The following is a 17605-nucleotide window of genomic DNA, read 5'->3' as shown; positions in this document are numbered from 1 at the left end:
CAGGACAAACCCAGGGTTAATTTATTAGCTTCAGCCTTGAGTACATAATCCACTAAGTAAATACACATCATACAGATACAATGAAAGTGACCATGCCATTGTAGATACTTCAATTTTTGTCAGTAACTCAGGATAAAATTGAATATTATATTCATTTGGCTATCTTAAGAGTTGACTATTACTGATTTTCTGCTACTTGATTATAACACCAAGAGCTACAGTCTATATTGAGAGAAACAATTCCTTATATTCTTTAGAGGTAATTTGGAGTATGTGATAAAACTAACGATATCTTGTTTATTCGTAATAAAATTTATGTATTTGGTCAAAAGGATTTGGAAAAATTACCATGTAAATCGCAGAGTTGGCCATTCACATCCGATTCTGTAATTAGATTAACACAGTACTTGGTATATTACGATCAATAAGGTAATTGTGAAGATTGTTTGCTAATTTGTTGTTTACTTTAGCTTGCTATGTCATTTTTCTCGGAAAAACTGAAGAAAGCTTTAGTTAAAGAGTGTAGATGGCACAGAATCAAGTGCTACTCTTCTTACATTAAAATGAAAGAAAAATCTCCTTTGTGAAATAATGTGAACACCAAAGGAAATATTTATTGAAACTTGATCTTCTTGTTCACTTTTCTTTTTTTTCTTTTTTAATATACAAGACTATGTTATTCAGAAAATTATCCCTAGGTAAAGTAGAAATATTTAAAAATACTTAAATCAAGCATTACTTTATGTACATAGGAATACACTGTACTTGACTGTGGTTTGGAAATTTTCCCTTGGATGTGCTTTGTGCATTAAATCTGTCATACAAGTTAATAAACCCATGGGTCTTAATCAAGTTGTAGAAATAATAACTTCATAAGATTTTTAGTGGTTTGAAAAATTTTAATTGGATATACGTTAACATGTTAAGGTAGCTCATTGAACAGGTAACCTCATTTGAGATTTAAAGTTTAAATGATTGATATTTGGAGATTTTAATAATGTGTACCCTCTCAGTATCATATATTTTTGTTATTATATAAAAAGCGGTTTTTATAGTTGGACAATCCAAGGTTATTAATGATAGAGACATCGAAACACGCAGTGCACTATTAGGTAAACAAAGGTTTACACACAAAGCAGCCCTGTTCTGTCCAAGATTGTGATCTTTGGTTGAAGAAACTTGATATTCCCTGATTGTTTAATAAGGAATTACCTTGATCAGATTCCCAAACTTTTTTTTTCCAGATCATTGATATTGTGTTGCAACGGTCCTAGGAATAGATGTGTCCTAAGCAGAAGCTGGTTATACCTTTTGCTCTGAGAGAAGTCTATCGACGGAGAAATACTTATGTCTAAACCAGGGAAAAAGAAACGGTAAGAAAGAGATTGTTTTTATTGCAGTTCATTTTATTTTGGAGGGTATGTAATGGAAATTAGAATACTGCTTGTCTTTATGTAACCTTCGTTGCATTGGGAAAAAATTGAATGGAGATTGTATGTTTCAGATTGAACTTGAAAAACCAATAAAACCATAAATTTGTTGAGTTTTAGAATTTTTATCTTTATTAGGTGACTCGTCTTTAGAAATATTTGATTTCTGTCAAAAGTTTAGAGAGCTTGTTGGCAGTTCTATCATTGGGGGATGATAAATATTGATCATAAGGGGGTGAGGAACTGTTGATTTATATGACTCCAGCCCAGTCGGTTTATTTAAATTGATGATAATGTCAACATAATATCATTATGTGGGGGGCTTAGTAGTTCCAAAATTAGATAATCTTTAACCTTTTGTTGAATTCTGCCAGGAGAATCAGCAATGATTGTTATCAATTTATCATTGAAAATTAAAGTCAACCTGATTACCACTGAAGTTCTGGTCAGATTTAGTGAAGGTGCTCAATAGTTGACACAGTTTTATCTTGTTTTATGTTGAATTTTTCTTTTTACCCGTTTTAATGTTGAAGATGAATCAAATACAGGTATTTGATAAAAACACTATATGCCAGCATGAAACGAACATAAATTAAAAATAAAAAACAAATTACACTGTTGCAGTACTCAAGAATTCAGCTACAAAGTAATTTAAATGAAACTTAAATGCAAGCGATCAAGATTTTAAATTGTCCCTGCAGATAATAGCTTTTTAAAAACCTGATTTTTAACTTTCAATGCTTCAAATAACTGACCATGACTTGAACATGTTATAACAGATGTGAGGAGCTGGACAATTGTTTGATAAGAAAATGATAATAAACATATTCCTTGTCAACTTTACCTACTGAAAATTTCATATAGCTATTGTTTAGAAGAGGTTTATTATTTATTTCAAATGTTAACTAATATGATATCATACATGTAATTCTTAATTAAGGTTTAAGTGTTCATAAATGTTACAGTTTAAAATTAACAAGATTTTTCTATGTGTTACTTTTTCCATTTTGTAAATATAAGGAATAACTGTAAGATTTTTTGGTTTCATGATCAATAGATTGGCTTGTTTGATAATTTTATGCAAATTATCGTGCAAGCCACTCGATTGATCACATCATGAAACCAAAAACTTAGAGTTTTTCCTTAAGTAAAGTCTGTCCAGCTGCATGTGGTCAGCCTAAAAATTTGTGGGTTTATAAACTATAAATATTTTATGCACATGATTCCTGCAATTCACTCGCAAAATACCCTCGTCTTTTTCTCTTTTTAAAGAAATAAAATTAGGTCAAGGTAAAAAATGTTTATGAAATTGAATAGCACCGATCAAGTCAAGGTCAAAGGAAAGGTCAAGCCAATTTATTTTTGTTAAAGTTGAATGCATCTCATCAATATAATTTTATCAACATAGTTCTAACGTTTAATTGATAAAAATATCTTAAAAATAAATTATATGATTTTTTTTTTATATTAAGCAAAACTTTAATTTAAGAAAAGGGAGTTAAAGATCAAAGGAAAGGTCAATACTATTTTTTTTTTGCCCTGGCATGAATATGGCAGGGGCATAGGTTTGTCATGTTCATCTTCCACCCCTCTGTCTTTCTATTCTTTCCTCACTTGCATTTATCTCAGTTTCAAAGAAATTATTCAAGTTTTTTTGTCAAACTTCATATGCTGGTACATATTGGTAAGAGCCATAAAATGCATTAAATTATTTTTTATATTAATAAAGTCCAAAGAAACTGTTCGATTAATTTTATCAAACCTTATATCCTAGTGACATGTATTGGTGAGAGCTGTTCACTTTATATGCACTTTTTGACATTGACCTTTCTTTTGACCTTGACTTAACCCTTGACCTTGACCTCACTTATCTTAGAATGATATTGAAATAGGGACTAAAATTCTTGTTTGGTCATTGTACTGGAGAAATGTTAAAAGTTTCTTATGAAAAGAAAGGTAGACGAGGATCAAACTGTTTGTCAAGGTCACAATAATTGTTAAAACATGCTGATTTTCTCAATCTCATTTTTGCTTCTTGTTTCTTTTGCATCCTTGCATCAAAGGAAAACAAAACACCCGTAAACACTAATAAAAAACAGTCTTGAGTGATCAACAAAAATGTTGGAATCAATATCTAATAAGTCATTTCAACTTGAAGGCTGTTTTGTAGGACGAAATTTTGAGAAGAAAATAAATTCAATCCTTATTGATGCTGTGCCTTGTTAATTAGCATTTGTTTTCTTTCTGAGACCCCCATTATTCAAACATCAGCACTTAGAAAACCAGTGCTTCCAATGTAATTGCTGCAATCACCAAGGGCTAAATTGTTCCCCAATATCCATATCAGGGAATGGTAAATTGAGAACAGGGCCATTAACACAGATCTTTTGATGGTTGTACTGGATTATGTCAAACTGTTTTGTTATTTTTTAAAAAGAAAACTCAGAAGTGAGGTATTAAGATAATAGAAGTAAGTTGTTAGCAGTCTCCACTGATATCCTGTCAGAGGCTTTTCCTGGAAACCAATGGCTGAAACCATAACATCGTCTTATTTTGAGACCATATTCTTTGGCCTGTATCTCCCCTTTTTGTCATTATGTAGGAAGTGGGTTAAATTAAGATACAGGTCTAAGAGTACAGAGCAAGGAAAGAAGCCAGTTAATTACATTGGCACAATTACTGGCAACAGTTTGATTTCATTTTCTTCATATCATTTCATTAACTACATTATTTTTGGCCTATTTAAGGGAAGAATTGGCATTTTTGTTTAATAAGATTCTGAAACTGACCTACATTTTGAGATGAGTCAAAAGGCCAAACCTATGCATAAGCTTTGCTTAATAAGTTTTAAGTCAAAAAACAATTTTTTAAGATATGTCTGTCTCGGTTTCCTTGACTCCCCTGCCCTTAAAACAACTCTCTCTTCCCCTTTCATCAATGGAGACTGTGCGCAAGTGAAATAGTTTGATTTTTCTGATAGTACATGTATAAATAATTATTAAGAATTTAAAATAAAGGGTACTTCTATTTTTAGCTTAAGGTTGGGGGATTTAAATCTTCCTGTTACAATGAATATTTCCTACCTGAAAATGCTCCTCAAAAAGGAGCGTGATAAAGATCCCAGGTAAGACTGCATGTCTACAGCATGTCTAAGGCATGTATTTATAACGCATGTCAGCAGCATAATCTAAAACAAGTATAGTGCATTACAGCAGCATGTTTAAGGCATGTATAATGCATGTCAGTAACATGTCTAAGGCATGTGTAGTGCATGTCAACAGCATGCATAAGGCATGTGTAATGCATGTCAACAGCATGCATAAGGCATGTCAGGTGCATGTCTACTGTATATATAAAGAATGTCTAATGTGTATATTAAAGTTTGTATAACAGAAAAGATGGATTAAATGAGTGAATAGAAAAAAAATATAATGATTTGTACTTTGAGATTAGTTTGGGGGATTAATTCCATCATCACAAGAAATCCTGAATTTTTATTGAATAATAAATTCAGTAAAACTTTTACATAATAAATGTATTGCATAATATTTCTTAATTATTCTTTTGAAAAAGAACTAATTTCCCTTTTTTTTTTAAAAAAACATACTACTGTATACAGGGAAATTTTCGCCCCGTTTTATTTTCGCCCTACCCTCATTTGGGCGAATTTAAAACGGGGCGAATTTAAAGAATACAGTATAATTTCTTAAACAAAACTATGACTGGGCGAATTTAAAAAGGGGCAAAATTGTTTGCAAGAGTGAAAGGGCGAAAATAAGATGGGGCGAAAATAACCCTGTATACAGTATTTGACCTCTTTTAATTGTAGAAGTGTAAACCCCCCCCCTAAAAAAAGTAACTGATGAGAGAGCTGCAGTGTCATTGGAAAAAAATATTTAACCCAGTGGTTCATTGCATGTTTTTAACCCAGAGTGATGGGTGAGATAGTTCAATTGAATAATGCCATTTAAAGTTTGCTTAATAATTAATATCAGTCAGAAGAATCTGAAAATTACATGTAGCTACATTGAACTTTGGATTATATTCCACCAAAATTACCCAAGTTGTTGGGGATTAACTTTATAGAAGTGTGGACTGACCCTGCATGAGAGTGTTTTAATGAGTTCATTCTATTTTTATCCACATATGATGCTCAATTCTTCCATCCAAGTGTTTGTTCCTTTTCAATTTCCTATTACTATCCAGAAAACTCTCCATATTATTTACTGGAATTGCATGTGTCACCTGAACCATTTTGTAGATTTTCTTGGAATACATTTCTGAAGATTAAAAAAAAATGTGGTACATGTAAAAAAATATATGATGTAGCTCATATTAATGTTCATTGTAGTTTGTTTCCATTACAATTGATTTATTTTGAATCCTACACAATTATATTACTTTCAGTTTATAAACTGTAATGATATGCTGGTCAAGGCTCAGGTGAACATCTCTGATCAAAGGAAGTCCAACCTCCATCTGTCTTGTTGACTGTAAATGTTTCACATTTTTAGCTCACCTGAGCTGAAAGCTCAAGTGAGCTTTTCTGATCACCCATTGTCAGTCGTTTGTCTGTCCGTCTGTAAACTTTTCACATTTTAAGCTTAAAATCTTCTCAAGAACTACTGGGCCAATTTTAACCAAACTTGGTACAAAGCATCCTTGGGTAAGGGGAGTTTAAATTGTCAAAATGAAGGGCCAAGTCTGGGCCTTCCAAGTGGAGATAATCAAGAAAAGACAAAAATAGGGTGAGGTCATTGAAGAATCTTCTTCTCAAGAACCACTGGGCCAGAAAAGCTGAAACTTATGTGGGAGCATCCTGGGGTACGATAGGGAATCCAAATTTTACATTGAAATATATAGGCAAAATCTTTAAAATCTTCTTCTCAAAAACATTGGGCCAGAAAAGCTTAAACTTATGTTGAAGCATTCTGGGGTAGTGTAGATTCTAAATTGTTCAAATCATGACCCATGGGGATAGAGTGGGGTCACAATAGATATTGCAAGAGGGAAATCTGGTAAAGAACAGCATGGCCAAAGTTACTCAGGTGAGTGATGTGGTCCATTGGCCTCTTGTTTATTTTCTCAAGAACCATTGGACCAATTTTAACCAAACTTGCCACAAAGGATCTTTGATTTAAGAGGATTCAAGATTTGTATGACAGTGCCTAAACAGATGAAACTTGTGTGAAAGCTTCTTTGCATAATGTAGATTCAATTTTGTTCAAATCATAACCCCCATGGTATTGGAATATATATATATGAAATATCTTGAAAAGAATATATTCAAATATATTCTTTTCAAGAGCAGCATTTTTTTAAAAATTAATTGATACTCATATTATCTTGGAAACATCAAAGGCTTTGAAGCTCACAACCTGACTGTAAATTTATATGTGCAATATGCTAAATTTATAATAAATTAATAAAGTTATCCAAAAAAAAAGTTTTACTATTATTTTATTTCCTGCTGCCTAAGACATTCATCAGTAAGATGATATAAATGAACATATAATATATTTCAAAATAATCTTTCAAAACTTTGTAGATATAAAAGAATGAAAGAGAGATCTCGTCTTGAACAGAACTCCAAACACCAATTTGTACAAGCCCTGCAGCCATTACAGCTTCCATTTATAGTTCCAGTGCCAACTCAAGTAAGTACACAGGCTATAATTATGCTTGTGGCATAGTCCCTGGCAGTGCCAACTGAATTAAGTACAAGGCTTTATGCCTGTGCCAACTGATGCAAGTCCAAGGCTATATGCCTGTGCCAATTTATTGGCTATATGCTTAAATGCTTGTGACATATTGCCCATGCCAACTCAAGTAAGTACAAGGCTATATACTTGAGGCATAGTCTCAGGGCCAACTCACAGACAAGTAAGTATGAGGCTACATGCTTGCTGCATAGCCACTGTGCCAATTCAAGTTTGTGGCATAAGTCTAACAACTTTCCAACATTTATAATAGATGTGTGGTTCCATGATTTTATATGGTTGATTCCCCTTTACTTTGAAACTTGCAGGAGGGGAGACAACTGCTTAACAGCTGTATAACAAAAGTGATAATTACTGGTTAAAAAACTAGAATTATCTGAGGAAGTACATATATTCAGAGGTTTAAAAAAAATTATAGAGGTTGTAGGCTAACAAGTTCAGCTGCGGTCCCCTAAATATGAAACCCCAGGAGGCCACATAACTAGAGGAAATAAACTCTCCTGCATCTGTCCTATATTATTGAGTGAGTGACTACTTTCATTTTTTTTTTTTTTGAAGTAGGTTAATTTCCAGTAACTTCAAAGCCTTTCCTAGACCATATTCTTCATGCTGCAGTCAATTTTTTGGCAACATTTTCAAGTGTCTCACTATCAGATTTAGGTGACATTACCAGTATTTGATTTAAGGTGGAATGCCACACCATTTTTAGCTCACCTCAACGAAGTTGGGGGAGCTTATGTAATACCGTCGGTGTCGGCGTCCTCGTCAGCGTCGGCGTCCCGGGTTAAGGTTAAGTTTTTTGGAGCAGTTTTCTTCTTAAGTACTTCTATGTCCTATATTGATTAGACATGCATGGAAGATGTTTCTAGTGTGTTTCATTGTACCAGTCAAAGTTTCAGATGCTGCAATTTCAGCAAAGGAATAACCAGGTTAATGTTTTTGGAGCAGGTTAACATTTTTGGTGCAGTTTTTGGTGTAGGTCTCATTTCCGAGTAACTATAAGCCCTATGTTGACCAAACTTGCTTGGATGGTACATCTTAGGATGCACACTACCAGGCTTGCTTCAGATGCTGAATCTTACCTACATTTTCCGCATGAGTGAACAGGTTTATGTTTTTGGTGCAGGTCTCATTTCCAAGTAAATATGAGCACTATAGTGACGAAACTTGCATGGATGATAAATCTAAGGATGCATACTACCAGACTTGCTTCGGATGCTGAATCTGACCTACATTTTCTGGTTGAGTGAACAGGTTAAAGTTTTTGGTGTAGGTCTCATTTCCAAGTTACTATGAGCCCTATAATGACCAAACTTGCATGGATGGTACATCTTAGGATGCATACTACAAAACTTGCTTCGGATGCTGAATCTGACCTACATTTTCCGGTTGAGTGAACAGGTTAAAGTTTTTGGTGCAGATTTCATTTCCAAGTTACTATGAGCCCTATAATGACCAAACTTGCATGGATGGTACATCTTAGGATGCACACTAATGGACTTGCTTCAGATGCTGATTTCGACATACATTTTCCAGATAATGGACACCTCGTAAAAGTTATGGATGCAGGTCTATTACCAAGAAACTATGAGGCTTATATAAACCAAACTTGCACAAATGATGCATCAAGGGGATGAAAACTTTCAAACTTGCTTCAGATGCTGGATTTTAATTACGTTTTCATGATGGAGAACTAGTTTGAAGTTTTTATATAGGTCTATTCCAAAGTATCAAATCAAAATTGCATAAATTTTGCATTTTTGGATGTACACTTTTTGTTGGTTGATTGTGTGACTTTGCCTTACTTAAAGACAACATTCGTTGAGGTGAGCTCTGTAATCTCTGATTACCTATGTTTTTTTATTTTATAGATCTTTGAGTCATCCCTTTTAAACAATGGTTTCAGCATTGAAAGGCCGATATTAGCTCTTAATTATTTTATATAAATTTTTTTGTATTTTTTCAAAGAAAATGAAAAAAATTATTTATATGCAGATAAGTTGTTTTTGAGTTAAAAGTTTGCTGTAAATGAATGCATCATATGAATATCTGATAAAATATGTAAAGAAAGGCTGGCTAGACTTTTTAATATTTTTTTTTTTAAAATTATTTATGAAAATAAAACACACTATTTGTGAATATTTTTTAAACCTATGGTTAAAAACACCATAAAACTAGGCACAACTGAGGAGAACATGTTTGTCAATCATATTTTAAAAAGAAATTGAAACGAAATTGAGAAATTTTAGAGAAATTACCACGGAAATTTTTTTAATGTTTGGACCTAACCAGATCAAAATTAAACTGATCCCGATCAAAATTAACACAAAATGAATAAAATACTAATTTATTGCCTCTTCATGTATTTACAATGAAGAAATCTATTTTATTGTCAAGTTCAATAATGTTTTAACCCTTATTACACCTAATCAGACTAGTGTTCTTGGGGAAATGTTAATTATTTCCAATAATTGTACAATTATGGTTGGGATTGGTTTCATTTTGATCGGGATTGGCCAAAATTTAAAAAAAATAATTTCTTTAAAATTTGGCTATTTCGTTTCAATTTCTTTTATAGATATGATTAAGGAACATGCTCTCCCCAGTTGTGACTGGTTTTAAGAAGATTTTAACCACATTTTCAAGTTTAAAAAATATTCACAAATTATGTGTTTTATTTTCATAAATATTTTTTTATTTAAAAATTTTAAATAACTATATGGTTTTTCTTTTCTTTTTATTAGGTATTCATGTGATGCATTCATTTACAGCAAAATTTTTACAAGAAAGCAGGTTATTTTGATGTAAATAATTTTTTTCATTTTCTTTGAAAAAATACAAAAAAATTCATATAAAATAATTAAGATCTAATGTTTGCTTTTCAATGCTGAAACCATTGTTTAAAAAGGTTGACTCAGAGATCTATAAAATAAAAAGTTGGTGTGGCATTCCTCCTTAAGACTGATGTGCTAAAAGGTACTGGTTAAATTTATTGAATCAAGAATTTTGATCTTTTATTAACCTTGTGTTTTATTCCTGTTGTAAATTTTATGGCTCTTTATGTTTTTATTTCTTTAGGAAGTGTGAAGAGTTATAACTGCATGATAACATGAAATTCTCCGCAAAAAAATCCTATTCAGCAAACAAAAATTTCGGAAGAGATGCACTTTTACGGAATTATAACCTAAAAGTGTTTGTGTAGTATTAAGTTTATCAGAATGTTCATAGATAATGTGTTGATTTCAATTCTTGAGGAGTTATAGTTTTATTCAGAAGTACATCTGAACTGTTAAATATCACAAGTCTTGGAGTTTATGGCTTAATTGTGTGTGTTACGCTTTCGGTAACTGGGAGCATTTAATTTTTAATCAATTGATGTAAAATTGAGATACATAGACTTTGTCAAGAAATTAAAAATTGTAAGACTTAAAAAATAACAGCTATTAAAAACTCTTATGTTATAGAGTTATCCTTCTTTGAAAGTATTTTAAATAGCATTCTTCTGCAGTGTAAACCATTTATTAATAGGAGATTATATTTACTTTTTTTGCTCTCTTGAGTTGAAGGCTCAATTGAGCTTTTCCGATCAAAACTTGTTGTATGATGTCATTATTGTAATTTTAAAAATTTGTAAACTTTTCACACAATTTCATCTTCTTTTCCAGAACCAGTAGATCAGTTTTAACCAAGTTCTAGCTTACCTCAAAGTGTTATGGCTTGTGTATTTCTATGAAGAAGGGCCACACCTTCTTTCAATAATTTTTATTGAAGATAATTAAGAAGTTAGATTAAATTTCATAGCATCTTTCAAGTATCTTCTTCTCTAGAACCATTGGACAAAAAAGTTGAAACTTATGTGAATAAGTGAGTAAAGTCTCATTGCTTAGTGTACAGTGTAGATTCAAATTTATTCAAATCATAACTCCCAAAACTAAGGGGGGCAGTTTGAAAACAAAAATTTAGGTGAAATAATACCTCATGCATTGGGTAGGTTGAATTTTTACTAGCCTGTGAGCTTCCTCCTGCAGAAAACCACTAGCCTAGTCCTAAGATATGGTACATGTAACCCTTTGTTTCAGGCACTTATATACTAGTACCGAATCAGTTGTGTTTAAGAGATACAGCAAAACTCGTTTAGTATGAACACGGATATTGAAAATTTACGGATATAGCGAAGTCACATTTGATCCCCAGCTATATAAATTTAATTACTTTCTTATACGGTTATAATGAATTACGGATATAGCGAAGTAATTTCACAGGTCCCAGTGACTTCGTTATAACCGAGTTTTACTGTAGTACTGTTGTTGAATTTTTTCTTTTTTAAATTTGGCCTATTGAAATAAGGATGAAATGGATGAAAATAAAAAGGGAGGGACAGAATTTTCATGTTTACAGTAATTATTTAATATGCAAGCAACCCCATTTACATTCTCTAACCAGAGTTGTCTTCCGCTACGCTCACTACACCTCTGTCAACGCTCGTTGTACAAGATTCTTGTACAAATTTTAAATGGTGAAAATTTGAAGTTATAATAGTAATTAATTGTTGTAATTATTGATAAAGATGATAATTCATCATTTATTTCAAACATATATTCCCTCAAAACGACTTATTTTCAAAGCTTTAAGGGAACTATTTTGCGGAGTAAAAATTAAAATCTTAATTAAAAAATCCTTTTAAGGTGTAACAAATTTAAAAAAATATTGTTTTCCGATGAGAAATATAATTATAAACGACTATTAATACAATTTTTAATCATTTACAATTTTTCCAAGTATCTTGTAAAACAAGCGTTGACAGAGGTGTATGTGGGAGCGTAGCGGGAACGACAACTCTGGATAGAGAAGGCCCCATTTAGTGCAGGCACGTAGCATCGTTTTTGAAAGTGGGGGGGCCAACCAGAGAAAATTTTTTTTTACTTACCTGAAAAAGTTGACAAGCAAAAAAAAAAAAAAAAAATTAGAAAATTAAAAGTTGCCCAAACTCGAAAATCCTATTTCGTGGGGGGGTAGTGGCCAAGTTTTTCAAAGCCAACTTACTATCACTTCCAATTTTTTCCCTACAGTCCTTGATATCACTATACTATGGTTATAAAGTGGGGGGGGCCAACCATCCTATCATTGAACATTTACTATAGTAAAGGTTAAGTTGGGGAAAAAAGTGGGGGGGCCAGGCCCCCCCTGGCCCCCCCCGGTTGCTACGTCCCTGTAGTGAACTCATTTAAATCATGAACAAAGTAAACGTACTAATTTTAAGGAAAATTAAGTTTTATGATCATGTGTCCAATTCAGTTGTATATATACATGTATACAGTTGAGCTTTGGTATCTAACTGCTTGCTACAGATCTGTAGCATTATGGTTTTATATATTTGTCTTTGACCATAACACTACAGATCCCGTAATGCAAAAAAGGTGCAATTTACGGCGCAATATTTTTTGGTAGAATTTCTCAACTTTCCAGCATCAATCTATTAACTACCTTTCACTCCCTAATTTTAGGCACATTATTTAACTAATTTGTATATTTTATCCATCTACCTACCCTTTAAAGTCGTCTCTACAAGTGATATACTCGCTTGATTAAAATTATATGTTAAATTGCTGAAAATTCACTTCAAGTGAGTTTATTGCACGTAGATACAACTATGAAGGGTTGGGAGGTGGATAAAATACAGACCCTAAACCGTGCTACTACACCTCAGAAACGAACCGTACCATTCCGTGCACAAAGCGTACTGACCGTGAACAAAGCGAACCGTTCCGTGCACAAAGCGAACCGTTCCGTTCACAAAGCGTACCGTACCGTCCACAAAGCGAACCGTTCCGTGCTCAAAGCGTATCGTTCCGTCCACAAAGCGAACCCTTCCGTGCACAAAGCGTACCATACCGTCCACAAAACGTACCGTTCCGTGCAAGAAACGAACCGTACCGTTCTTTGGTTAATTATGCAAACCACGCCCCCAATGATTTTTGAACTGGGCAATGACCAAATAAGTCATTTTGGTTTATTTTTCGCAATAGCGCCCGTGAAAAGAGGAGGGAGTTTATGTCTGGCTGTTCGAAACATCTTTATCAAGTATCATGCATCTGGGCTTTCAGCTGTGAAACTACTTGAAATAAACAACTTCAAAACAACTAGACAGAGTTTGAGACGATTCCTTATATGCTATAAATTAGATCAACTCGTTGTGTTTGTGATCAAAGGTACAGTACAGACCACGGGTTTTTCCCGCAAAACACGTGGCACCGTGAACCTCGAACTCGATGTCGGCATCCTTGATGTCAGCGATCATGGACACCATGTAAGAAGGTGTATCACAGTTCCCCATTACGGATCTGATAATAAATATTTTCATTTTCTTTATTTGAGCAAATTAAATCAACTTCTTTTTGAAATATTTGTTGTACTTAAATATTCGTAATTAAACTATACAGATGTTTTAACTAATTTCCTGGTTTTCCTGACTTAAGATTTTAATTTTGCCCATTTAAATCATTGATTCAGATACGTGATCCTTTTTGCCGTAAGTGTGCATTCATATCTAGTTCATATCAGATGCGTGATTTTACTAATTAATCATTAATTTTGTAAGAATTTTAAAACATATACGAACTGTCTAGAGTTAAAAAAAACCGTATTAGACTCGCACATTAATTCTGCTCAGATAATTACTAATCATTGATGCAGTTAGACTTACACTGAAAATCGGTAATTATGTCAAATATGGATTAAAATATTACATGCAGTAAAAAGGAAGATTTCTACTGAACGGATAGAGATGATAATCTGACTAATAAAATTGTGATCAACTTACAAGCTGCATACAAAAAAAAAAAAAACAATTTGCGAAAAATTATAGATATGATAAGGTTTGTTACACATCCCCTTTCATGAAAACGATACGAATTAGCAGGTTATAAGTTCTTTAGAAGTGTGCAAAATGTTACGTTGCTGTAAATTTTACAAAAAATCATAATCTACAGGACACCTGCTTATTTGTGTCTGGAAAAGGATAATTTACAAAAATAAAATGAAAATAAAAAAGACAATGATTTTTCTCAATCCTCTTTCAAGCCACATTTTGTTTGATACCCCCCCCCCCCCCTTTCTAGAAGGCGATACTAATTAGCTACTAAAAACTCATCAAAAGTCTGCGAATTTATGTGACGCTATTGTACATTTTTTTTTTTTATGTAAAATGATAATTAAGGGATTCATGCTTATCTAATTGCGTCTGAAATGGATATTTTAGGAAGAAAATTTCTAATTAGTGTTGTGGTGAAACCTGGAAGATGAGTTTCGCTGGATGTCAGTTGAGTGAGTTTTAAAAATGCATGTACACTTGATGTGGTCAGAGCTAAATAATTTGAAAGGTGTGTTAAACACACGGCACCCCGGCCCTCTGGCTGTTACCCAATATTTTTTTAAACAGGTGTGAACTGACCATAAGAATGTTTCAAATCACAAGAGAAATTCTTTCAGCGTAAACAGACTCTCAGGGTCACCTAGCGTCATGCGATTTTGACTGACAAGTGATGCACAAGGATTTCGTGCATGTGCCGAGAACGAATGCATTGCGCAATAGTTGTAAATAGGCTGAGTTTGAACGAAAGTTGTGGAAATTAAATAGCATCATAGACTGATTAAATGTGACTTTGGCGAGCGATGTAAATAAAACGGAGAATGAGAATAAATACATCTTTTTTTACAGATTAAGAAACAAGGGGTTGCATTTCTCTCTCTCTCTCTCTCTCTCTCTCACAACATTGTACATGTATTTACACACTTATTTACTTATTAAGATAAAGAAAAACTTATTAAAATAATTACTAAGACTGAGAGGATTTTTGAAAACATAATGCTAGTTTCTGAAAAGAAATGTTTTCTGTTATGAGAAAAACGCCCGGAAGTCATTTTATTGATTCCGAGTTTCTGCTGCCGATTTTCGTATCTAAATTCAGAATAATCAAAGATTTTCAGAATAATTAAAGATTTACATAAGAAAAAAAAACAGACAAACAAGTCTTCTATGCCCTGTAAATTATTCTTATATTCTTTTTCTTTAATTTTTTTTATTAATTACATGTAATTTGTTTTTGTCTACTGATATTTCTCTTCTAAGGCAGACGTTTAAACGACAGATCTACAATTTTAAAAATAAGAAACAATGTACATTTCTTATTACTAAGAATAAAAATATAAGCGCGAATAGTCATATTTTTTTCTACAGATCAATCAATTAAAAATAATTTATATACGTGTGTAGTATTATATAAAGAACAAGTATATATTCAGTTCTGTTCAAGCTTTATTTTAAAATGAAAAAAATATTATGTACATGTATATATTTTTTCTATTTAAAACGCAGCCTCGGCATACGTAAAAAATACGCACGGAAATATTTACCTTCTATATATCAATATATTTACAAATGCGAAAAGATCAGTGGGACGATGTTTATTTCCTTTCATTTTTTTCTTATTTTCTCCATCACTGCTGCAGTGTAAATTAATATTTAAAATTGAAACCAAGACATAGCATACAAGACTATGATCGACACAATAACATACATGTAATAAAACATTTAAACTTCTCTAATAAATAGAAACTCATTGATACTTCAATTGATATGGATAATAAATAAATTACATTCTGTAATAACGGAAATAAAATTGTAAAATTAGCAGCCAATCAAGAACCAAAGCTAACAGGCTCCGCCCACTTCATTTGCATACCGTTTCCCAAAGCATACCTTCCACAAAGCGTACCGTTCCGTGCAAGAAGCGAACTGTACCGTCCACAAAGCGTACCGTTCCGTGCATAAAGCGAACCGTACCGTCCACAAAGCATACCGTTCCGTGCACAAAGCGTACCGTTCCGTGCACAAAGCGAACCGTTCCGTGCAAAAAGCGTACCGTACCGTTCACAAAGCGAACCGTTCCGTTCACAAAGCGTACCGAACCGTACCGTGCAAGTGGTGTAGTAGCACGGTTTGGGGTCTGTATATACGAGGGTCATTCAAAAAATACGTAGACAATGCTTCTCATCGTCATATAATTATTACAAGATTATAGATCAACACATTTTCGTTAAGTTTACATAAACATTTATTTTGTCGAAGTGTGAAGTTTCATACCATTTGATTAAATAGAACTCATGTTAGCCAAATTTTTAAGCAACATGTTTTGTTAACACGGAGCACGGTTAACCAACATTGTGACGTCAAAGACAATGTTGAGGAAGTTTGTCAAAATTATACTAATTTTCTTAATTTCAAACACGGTTTGTAGTGTCATCTCCATTTAAAAAACATATCCATAACACTTAACACCTAGGTTGCGAACAATTGTACAAATATAGCTTGAATAAGAATGTCATTGTTTTCAAATCCTTTAATTTTCTTTGTAACTCCATTAATTCTGCAACAGTGAAACACACATCACGTTCAATGACGTTCCTAACTCTTTCGACAATATTTTTGACTTTAACCTGTTTCTTTGCAGACAATCCATCGTCCGATTCAAACTCGCTACCACTCAAAACTGTATTTTCCATTTAATACAAATACACAGATTATTTTTCATACAGATCCAGGATTATACGGATTTTTTAAGCTTGTAGAAGAAGTTTCCCGAATGTAAAGTACAATTCTTTGCTACTTGCTGCTCCGTGACGTCCTCCAACGTCATGGTTTATTGCTTATTTTAATCAAGTCCATATGTATTTAGATACTGATATCTTTTAAATGGAGCGACATATTACATAACCTGATTTCATTTTGATTAATACAGCAATACTTTATTTAAACATGTAAATTTTATTTCGTTTCAGCTCCATTCATTAGAGGTATGGCTGTAAATACTATAAAGTGAAAATTAGGAAATTACTCAATTTTGACGGTGCTCCGTGACCCCATTTTTGCTGTTCTAAATCCTTGGTAATTTTAATAAATATGAAGATACATTCCAATTTTTTTACTCAAATTATTTGGATATGTTGTTAAAATATTTGTATCAAATTTGGATATAATATGACGTTAAATAAAAAAGTTAGGACAAAAGTCTACGAACTTTTTGAATGACCCTCGTATATTAACTACAGAATGTGTCTAGAATGAGGAAGTGAAAGGTGGTTGATTGACCGATGCTGGAAAGTGGAGAAATTCTCCCCAAAAGTGCACAAAAAATGTTGCGCCGTAAATTGCACCTTTTTTGCATTAGGCCATAATAAATAAATTGCTAGATTCTCATCCGAATTTTTTTTAAAAATCGAGGCGGGCGGGCGGCTTTTATTTTAGGCCATAATAAATAAATTGCTAGATTCTCATCCGAATTTTTTTTTAAAAATCGAGGCGGGCGGGCAGCTTTTATTTTGTATTTTTTATTTTTTCAGTTTTGCAGATTTTTTATTGACCTGGTCAATCGGTGTAATTTTATCTACAATACCTGA

At 32.9% G+C, this 17605-nt stretch overlaps 1 protein-coding gene across 7 annotated transcripts in view; it reads left to right on the top strand.

Moving 5' to 3' along the window:
- The window catches only part of LOC134230410 (dual specificity tyrosine-phosphorylation-regulated kinase 4-like), a 53448-nt gene that overhangs the window by 6810 nt on the left and 29033 nt on the right, over positions 1-17605 (top strand). For 3 of the 7 annotated variants that reach the window (XM_062712225.1, XM_062712228.1, XM_062712227.1), the window contains exons 1-3: positions 1139-1373; positions 4465-4554; positions 6979-7087. In XM_062712225.1, the coding sequence (XP_062568209.1) occupies positions 1348-1373; positions 4465-4554; positions 6979-7087 (225 nt within the window). In that variant the 5' untranslated portion in view covers positions 1139-1347. Of the gene's footprint in view, positions 1-1136; positions 1374-4464; positions 4555-6978; positions 7088-17605 lie in introns of those variants that run through there. The other 4 variants (XM_062712220.1, XM_062712221.1, XM_062712222.1 and 1 more) reach the window with 4 other exon arrangements.

Source organism: Saccostrea cucullata, unplaced genomic scaffold (genome assembly GCF_032062105.1).
Source record: "Saccostrea cucullata isolate Sc308-1 unplaced genomic scaffold, CSIRO_AGI_Scuc_v1 ctg756, whole genome shotgun sequence".
Taxonomy (NCBI): Eukaryota; Metazoa; Mollusca; class Bivalvia; order Ostreida; family Ostreidae; genus Saccostrea; species Saccostrea cuccullata.
Note: the sequence above shows the minus strand (reverse complement) of the source record. Positions and strands in the feature narration are given on the sequence as shown.